At 47.9% G+C, this 9,354-nt stretch overlaps 1 protein-coding gene across 3 annotated transcripts in view; it reads right to left on the reverse strand.

Moving 5' to 3' along the window:
- The window catches only part of PYGB (glycogen phosphorylase B), a 42,654-nt gene extending 39,484 nt beyond the window's left edge, over nt 1-3,170 (reverse strand). For 2 of the 3 annotated variants that reach the window (XR_014562742.1, XR_014562743.1), the window contains exon 1: nt 2,631-3,143. Coding sequence is in view for 1 of the 3 variants with exons in the window: in XM_083733247.1 (XP_083589373.1) it covers nt 2,631-2,873 (243 nt within the window). In the remaining 2 variants the exon portion in view is untranslated. Of the gene's footprint in view, nt 1-2,630 lie in introns of all 3 variants that reach the window. The other variant, XM_083733247.1, reaches the window with a different exon arrangement.
- Nucleotides 3,171-9,354: the final 6,184 nt, after the last annotated feature.

A 9,354-nucleotide genomic window follows, 5' to 3' on the forward strand; every position in this document is an offset into this window, starting at 1 on the left:
CTTCCCCAGAGCTACAATTCCCAGCACTTTTAACAAATAAGTTCCTAGGTTTATTTGTGGGAAGCCATGACTGTTAAAGTGGCACAAGAGAGCTTTAAATGAACGATGTAGATGTGACAAAATTCACAAAGGACACTTGAACCTATGGCTGACAATGAAGTTCTGTTTCACGCTAGAAGTGGCATGCCTTTGATTTCTAGACTCTGTGGACCAACACAAAATAACGGGTCCCTTGGTTATAACCTGCCTGGATGTTTCCTACCTGCCACAGCTTTGCCCTTCATCGCTTTTGTCAGCTTCAAATGACTTCCCTCGATCATTGACGATTCTGAACAATCCAAAGATGCTGGACTATGAGGGAACTCCTTCTTTGTTTCTTAACATCATTTGGATGCCACCCAGTTAAAACAAAGTCCTTTGGGTGGTTAGCAATAAAAGACAAAAGCCTTTTGAGAAGAATCAACAAGAGCTATAAAAATGAGCAGAATGAAACCACTCACAGCTCAAAAACACACACATGCATATTTTCATAAAGCCAGGAACAACAAAACGTATGTCGGCACAGTAGAGCAAAAAACACAGAAGTTCTGAAAACGCTATGCTCTGCCTCCACAGAATACCAGTTGCTGGATGGCCTGCAGGTGTGAGGTTCCCCCATCCCTGGTTGAATGAAGCCTTAGAAGCCTAAACTGTGGTTTAGCCTTTAGCCGGGGTGAAACCAGGCTTTATTTCACCTGGGTCAAAGACCCAGTTTGGCGCACACAGGCTGGGAGCCTCAATAGCACCCCTCTGGAGGCTTCACCCGGGGGGAAACCCCCTGGCTAGAACACCCACCCACTGGTAACTATGGCCCCGCTTTAGCTTAAATAAATCATAGTTAATAAACCATGGGCTGGCATATCCCAAGACAGATGGGTGCCAACTAAGTAGTCGTGTGACATGCAAACCGAGCCGAGAGCCTTAAGTATCAGTTATTGGCTATGGTTTGATAGCTAAACTATTGTTTAGCATTACTTGTGAGCCCAGACAGAGGCAGTTTAGCAGCGCTTGTGAGCTGGTTGATATCACCTACACAACCAAGAGCTTTCAGATTGTTGTTGGCTGCTGCCCAGGACATAGGAAAACTTGCAAAAAGGAAGGGGTTGTCGACACAACAAGCATCACACATGAAAATGATAGTGTTCTGGAGAAGGGCTGCAGTTCAGTGGCAGTCAATCTGCTTTACATGCAGATTCAATGAACTCCGGGTTCAATGGCCGACATCTCCAGCTAGGGCTGAAACCCCAGAGGCTTCTTCTAGTCTGTGTCGACAATATTACTGAGCTAGATGGAGCAATGTTCTGACATGATATAAGGCAGCTCCTTATGTTCCTAACTCTTGATCATGTAGGCTTATTTCTCAAGGACACGGTGAACCTGTGTCTGGTTGGCACCACTCCAGAATGCAATACTCGCCCAAACAAGAGGGTCCCCACCTCCACACAGAAAGGCAGCACAAAGCAAGGGGCTTAGGCTGCAGTCCTATACACACTTGCCTAGAAATAAATCCCATTGCACTCTGGGGAGTTTACTTCTGAGAAGACCTGTATAAACTGCACGTTCAGCCGCTAGTTTCCCATGCATAGTGTTGCTGATGTCCTCGCCACCAGGGTGGGGGAAAAGCATTCAATAATATCTGTCTAGATTATGAAGTAGTACAGCCCCCAAACGAGCTCATCATCTCTTATCAGAACGGGATCTGAATTTCCTGTTTTTATCAGAGCAAGACTAGGTAACACAAGCAACAGAGCATCTCCTTTGCCTTACAGCTCAATCCCCAGCATCTCTATGTAGGGCAGGAAAAGCCTCTATCTAGCTGAATCCTGGAAAGCCGCTTGCCACTCAGAGGAGATGCTGAGCCAGACGGACCAAAGGTCTGACTCAGCAGAAGGGATCTCCCCATGTAATGCTGCTCAGTATAGGATTGAAGACCAGGAGGAAGGAAAGCTTTGAAGCCTCCGGGGCCAGAAAACGAAACGGACCCCTCCCTTAATGAACAGGCAGCATCTTCTTTCGCTGCGCCCTTAATTTCGGTGCGTTTTGCTGCCCAGAAATACCCCTCCTTTTCCAAAGAGACATCCATCACACTGGCTAAAGTCGACACCACTATGGTTGCAGATCCGCTGCCGCAAATCCAAGGCTGCTACACACACACACACACACACACACACACACGGTGGAAGAGAGAGATCTCCCATTGATTGCAATGCGGACCTGGACTTTGCGACGGGCCCAGCGCTCATTTGCTAGACTCCCGCTTTGCTGCCTATGGGAAATGGGATTTCTTCTCCGCGCCGCGCTCCAGCGGCTTCTTGGCGCACCATCTCCCTGCAAGGAAAGCGCAGCAGCGCGGGCAAAAACGCAAAACACACGCGCAGGCAACCGTTGGCCAGCAGAGGGGGGCATTTCCAGAGCCGGCAAGGCCTGCCTTCGGCTCTGCGAAACGGGGAAAGATTTGCGCGGTTAGCGCGCGGGTGGAAGCGAAAGAGAGGCTGCGCCTGGTTTTTGGAGAGGGTGGAAATCCAATGCATTTCTGCCTGCAGTGCAAGCTGCGGCGGCGCTGGAGGGGAGGCAACCCCGCCGCTCCTTACCTTGGGATCCTTCTCATAGTAATACTGCTGGGTCCGGATCCAGCGCCCCACCAAGTGATCGCGGACCGTGTGCGCCAAGGCGAAGTAGTAGTCGCGCGGGGTGGCCACGTTCCTGTCCTTGACCAGGGTGAAATGCAGGTGCCGGTTGAAGCTCTTCCTGATCTCGGCCACGTCGCCCAGGCCGGCGATGCCCCGCACGCTGATCTGCTTTCTTTTCTCGCTGTCGGTCAAGGGAACGGCCATCCTGGCTCGTCTAGGCGCCCGCTGCTGCAAAGGGAGAGTCGCTCGCTTGGGGAAGCTTTGCTCGTTGGCCGATGATGGCGCAGCGCCGGCTTCAGTTTCCCGGGCAAAGGCGGGCCTGGAGGCAGAAGTGTTTTCCTTCTTTTCCCCCTCCCTCCTCTCTCCTCGGCTTTCCTCCTGCCGCGGCTGCTGCGTGGGGAGGCGCCCTGGCTGAGAGCATCAGAGGGGGTGGGATGCAAGGGAAGCAGCGAGCAAGCGCCTAGCCTCCGCCCACTGGGACCGGGACGCGCTGCGGCAGCGCCTGCGCGGTGCGGAGGGAGGTTGAAAGGCTTTCAAAAACAAGACGGAGGCATCCAGCTTCCTTTGCGCGGGAGACGCAGGAGTATAAGACTAGTCTAAGAACTCGTAGCACGTCTGTTAACCGCTGCAAGAACCACTATTGCCGGGACATGATGGAAATCGTTACAGTGATTAACGATGGACCAGTGGTATAATGCAATTTGGCAAACAGCGTTCCCGGAAAAAACTGACCCCCAAAAGACGCCGAAAGAAGTAGGGCAATTTTTATGCAGTCTAGTGTGAGCAGAGACATCACCTTGCCAACAAAGGTCCGTATAGTTAAAGCTATGGTTTTCCCAGTAGTGATGTATGGAAGTGAGAGGTGGACCGTAAAGGAGGCTGATCGCCGAAGAATTGATGCTTTTGAATTATGGTGCTGGAGGAGACTCTGAAGAGTCCCATGGACTGCAAGAAGATCAAACCTCTTCATTCTGAAGGAAATCAGCCCTGAGTGCTCACCGGAAGGACAGATCCTGAAGCTGAGGCTCCAGTGCTTTGGCCACCTCATGAGAAGAGAAGACTCCCTGGAAAAGACCCTGATGTTGGGCAAGATTGAGGGCACATGAGATGGTTGGACAGTGTTCTCGAAGCTACCAGCATGAGTCTGACCAAACTGCGGGAGGCAGTGGAAGACAGGAGTGCCTGGCGTGCTCTGGTCCATGGGGTCATGAAGAGTCGGACACGACTAAACAACAAAGTGTGACTTTATTGATGACACAAATAGTGAAGCACACGGCAGAACAGTACCCGTAGTTTGCAGCGCAGTCTGGCATGCACAAAGTGCAACTTTTAATTTTTTTCACTCCCTTCCCTATATATTCCTATCAATTCTAATTGCTATGGATACAAAATGACTTTTGCTTGGAGTCCCCAATCTAAGCCGTGTTACTTTGCATCATTTCACATCTGTAATAACTTCAATACACTTCAATACAACTGTGTTAATATATTCAGAAATATTTATCTGAGTGTTTCATTTTTGTAATTGGCATCAGCAAAAAAAGAAAATGTAAGAATAGCCTGCAGGATCAGGCCATTGGCCCAGATCATAGAATCATAGAATCATAGAGTTGGAAGAGACCACAAGGGCCATCGAGTCCAACCCCCTGCCAAGCAGGAAACACCATCAGAGCACTCCTGACATATGGTTGTCAAGCCTCTGCTTAAAGACCTCCAAAGAAGGAGACTCCACCACACTCCTTGGCAGCAAATTCCACTGTCAAACAGCTCTTACTGTCAGGAAGTTCTTCCTAATGTTTAGGTGGAATCTTTTTTCTTGTAGTTTGGAACCATTGCTCCGTGTCCGCTTCTCTGGAGCAGCAGAAAACAACCTTTCTCCCTCCTCTATGTGACATCCTTTTATATATTTGAACATGGCTATCATATCACCCCTTAACCTCCTCTTCTCCAGGCTAAACATGCCCAGCTCCCTGGGCATATAAAGATGCCCAAAGGGAAACCAAGGAGCAGAGCAGGAGCACAAGAGCCTTTCCCCTTCTCCGGTTTCCAGCAACTGAAATTTATGAAATGCAGACGATAAGGTCTCCCCATCCCTGCCAATTATCAAAAGGAGGCAAAGCCTAAATGCAAGCCATCTCGTACCAGACAGCGAGACTCATGGCGCTGAGCCTCTGGATCATCGCCCAAGGGCTTTCAATGTGCCAAGTGGCAAAGTGCCATCCTAGCCATTTTCATTAATGGAAAAAAAGACCTATGTAAGACACAAACATTCCCTGTACCTTTGAGATGGCCAGAAGCTGGGAGTCGATGGCAGAGAATGGAAAATCCCACCACTCTGTCTCTTGTAGTTTCTGTGACTGTCTTGGCCATTGTCTTGAGAAGTGTGTGTGGAGAGGCAATATATGATTGATCTGACTTGGCACAGCCCTTTTAACAACCTTATGGATAAGGACCCCCCCCCCCAAGAGAGTTCTGTGGCACCTTCAAGTCTTAATCCAACCTGGAGTCCTGTGCTGTGCCATTCTGACCGGGGCTGATGGAGGGCACCATGTTGGCAAAGGCTGGTCTAATTGATTTATTGTAGCATAAACGAAGATCATGGCCACTGGGCCCATCACCTCCTGGCAAATAGAAGGGGAAGAAATGGAGGCAGTGAGAGATTTTACTTTCTTGGGCTCCATGATCACTGCAGATGGTGACAGCAGCCACGAAATTAAAAGACGCCTGCTGCTTGGGAGAAGGGCAATGACAGGCCTAGACAGCATCTTGAGAAGTAGAGACATCACTTTGCCAACAAAGGTTCGTATAATTAAAGCTATGGTTTTCCCAGTAGTGATGTATGGAAGTGAGAGCTGGACCATAAAGAAGGCTGATCGCCGAAGAATTGATGCTTTTGAATTATGGTGCTGGAGGAGACTCTTGAGAGTCCCATGGACTGCAAGAAGATCAAACCTCTCCATTCTGAAATCAGCCCTGAGTGCTCACTGGAAGGACAGATTGTGAAGCTGAGGCTCCAGTACTTTGGCCACCTCATGAGAAGAGAAGACTCCCTGGAGAAGACGCTGATGTTGGGAAAGATGGAGGGCACAAGGAGAAGGGGGCGACAGAGGACGAGATGGTTGGACAGTGTCTTCAAATCTACCAGCATGAGTTTGACTAAACTGCAGGAGGCAGTGGAGGACAGAGGTGCCTGGCATTCTCTGGTCCATGGGGTCACGAAGAGTCGGACACGACTAAACGACTAAACAACAACAACAAAAGCATAAACCTTCGCAGACCAATCAGACCAATACCCACTTTGACAAGTACACAAAAAGCGGTCAGTGAGGCAGCTTTCTAAAGTGGCATTTGCCGGGGGGAGAATGTATTGCATCGAATGCACATGAAACTCGACTGACAGCCATCTTCAAATACATCAAGGGCTGCCACATGGAAGACTGAGCAATGTTGTTTTCTGCCGCTCCAGAGAGTAGAACCCAAACCCATGGGTTCAAATGAAGGAGATTCGAACCAAACATTAGGAAGGACTTTCTGGTGCTAAGAGCCATTTGACAGTGAAACCGATTCCCTCGGAAGGTGGTGGCTTTTCCTTCCTTGGAGGTCTCTAAACAGAAGTTGGATAGCCATCTGTCAGGGATTATTTAGCTGTGATCTCTGCACTGTAGGGGTTGGACTAGATGACCCTTGGGGAACCTTCAAGCTCTACAATTCTATGCTTCTACTTACATGGGACAGTGGAACAATTGCGGTGAGGGGGCTGTTTTGCAAATGGAGATAAACAATTAGGAATAAACCAGCTACTATGATTATTTTATTAGTTATTAAATTTATATACTCCCCTAAACCTGGAGGTCTCAGGGTGGTTCACAGGATAAAATCACAATATAAGAACACAGAATGCGTAATCAAAATAAAAACAGAAGCAACTGAATAACCCCCTTAACTTTGGGTTCTATTTCCTTTCCTATGTTTTATGCGGTGGGACAGCTTGTTTTTAACAGCTCTGAGCCATCAGAAATTTATTCCAAGAATATTAAGCAAGCAATCTCCACTTTTCTTACAGGTGCAGTGAGCAAAAAGGTGCAAGTCCCAGGTATACCTATTAGTCGTAATTTAGCTCCCTTTCCTCTGCCATCTTCCTGCGCTCAATTATATAGACTATAAGTCCTCCGTTGTCTCTGTCTATGGAGTTTTGTTGGCAGGGATACTGGAGTGGCTTCCTGGTTCCTGCTCCAGGTGGATCACGTTTGGTCAAAACTCTCCACTATGACCTGTCCATCTTGGGTGGCCCTGAACAGCATAGCTCATAGCTTCTCTTAGTTATTCAAGCCCCTTCGCCACAGCAAGGCAGTGATCCATGAAGGCTGATCGCTGAAGAATTGATGCTTTTGAATTATGGTGTTGGAGGAGACTCTTGAGCATCCCATGAACTGCAAGATCAAACCTCTCCATTCTTAAGGAAATCAGCCCTGAGTGCTCAGTGGAAGGACAGATCCTGAAGTTGAGGCTCCAATACTTTGGCCACCTCATGAGAAGACTCCCTGGAAAAGACCCTGATGTTGGGAAAGATTGAGGGCACAAGGAGAAGGGGATGACAGAGGACGAGATGGTTGGACAGTGTTCTTGAAGCTACCAGCATGAGTTTGACCAAACTGCGGGAGGCAGTGGAAGACAGGAGTGCCTGGCGTGCTCTGGTCCATGGGGTCACGAAGAGTCGGGCATGACTAAATGACTAAACAACAACATAAGTCCTCTAGGACCAGGATCCTTCCTGTTGTACTTTGCAAAGCACTATCCACAATGGTGGAACTACAGAAACAAATAGTTTGCTACTGACACTAACATCGTAACTCTTAATGAAGGCATTAATTTGGCTTCACCACCTTGCTTAGAACCTTCAGCCTCAAGGTAATAGCTTTTTGAAAATACTGACCTAAAACACATTGAAGGCACCTTCTGTGTAATCAGTCCAATAACCTACTTTTCAAGGCAATCCCTATCTTCGCTCATTCTCTGCTATTTGATCTAGCTTAACCCTTGTCCTTTCTTCCAGTCATCCTATGCCAATTGGGTTGTCCCATTTCCCCTTTTTAAACAATAAGCAGAACATTTATTGCCCTGGGGAACTTCCCCTGTACTCTTAAGATTCTTAAAAACTATATCCAGGCAGCTTTATGACTGGTTTCTGTCTGTTCACTTTGCAAGCTAATCCTAACCATGTTTACTTGAAATGAGTCCTAGTGGACTCTGTGGGAATTATTTGCCAGTTGAAGTTTAGCTAGCACTGGCGGGTGCATGGCTGCATGCTTCTTCAGTGGTATAATGAGAACTTGCTGGTGTGGAGGAACGTGCTCAAGTGTGCTTGATTTGTGACTGGTGCTAGAGCTTCCAGAAAGTGATCGTTGACTCTTGGGTTCTGCCTTTTGAAAGAGGCAGAGTTCCACAGAAGCCAAGGCTTCTTCTACCTTGGAAGCAGAGCATGACAATAGAACAAACTGCCCCTTTCAGCTTGCAGGTGAGAGATGACAATTTTCGAATAAAATCTGTTCTGCAAATAAAACCACAACAGCCAAAAAGACGTGGGACAGAATCTTCCTGGTTGCCTAGTGTTCTATTTGCAGAGTGATTTACAGTGCAAGCTCATTCCTCAGCATGTGTATATCAGGTGTTGAAGCAGCACAATCCCCGATTGGTTGGGCAATTACTGGAATGCTTTTACCTACAGTATACAGTGGTACCTCGGGTTAAGTACTTGATTCGTTCCGGAGGTCCGTTCTTAACCTGAAACTGTTCTTGAGAGCCAGTGTGGTGTAGTGGTTAAGAGCGGTAGTCTCGTAATCTGGGGAACCGGGTTCGCGTCTCCGCTCCTCCACATGCAGCTGCTGGGTGACCTTGGGCTAGTCACACTTCTTTGAAATCTCTCAGCCCCACTCACCTCACAGAGTGTTTGTTGTGGGGGAGGAAGGGAAAGGAGAATGTTAGCCGCTTTGAGACTCCTTAAAGGGAGTGAAAGGCGGGATATCAAATCCAAACTCTTCTTCTTAACCTGAATCACCGCTTTAGCTAATGGGGCCTCCTGCTGCTGCCGCACTGCCAGACCACGATTTCTTTGTCATCCTGATGCAAAATTCTTAGCCCGAGGTACTATTTCTCGGTTATCGGAGTCTGTAACCTGAAGCATATGTAACCTGAGGTACCACTGTATACTGATATTTGGTACATACACAAAGCTGTACTTTATTTGCATACTATGCATCATACAAACTGGCTGCATATACACCATGCACTTAAAGTGCATGGCTCCCCCCCCCCAAGAATACTGGGAATTGCATTTTATCATTCACAGGGCTACAATTCCCAGCACCCACAACAAACCATGGTTGACAGGATTCTTTGGGGGAGGTTACACACTTTAAATGTATGGTATGGACACAGCCCATGAATTGTGAGTTCCTTTCTGTGGCAGTCAAACCCAAAAGCCAGTAGAGGGCAGATTACGAAGTGTTAGTCTTGGTGAGGAATGGGTAACCATCGACAAGTCTCTCCTTATTCTCTCTCAAGCTTTGCCTATGTCAATAGGCCTGTACTTGGGATAACTGCAAAAATGCTCCCCTGTGGAAAGGCAAGATACTTTATTACCAATGTACTCAAGGTGGTTCACACTTGAAAATAAAGGTGTACAATT

The sequence above is a fragment of the Podarcis gaigeae genome (assembly GCF_964106915.1).
Source record: "Podarcis gaigeae genome assembly, chromosome: 3".
In the NCBI taxonomy this organism is placed as follows: Eukaryota; Metazoa; Chordata; class Lepidosauria; order Squamata; family Lacertidae; genus Podarcis; species Podarcis gaigeae.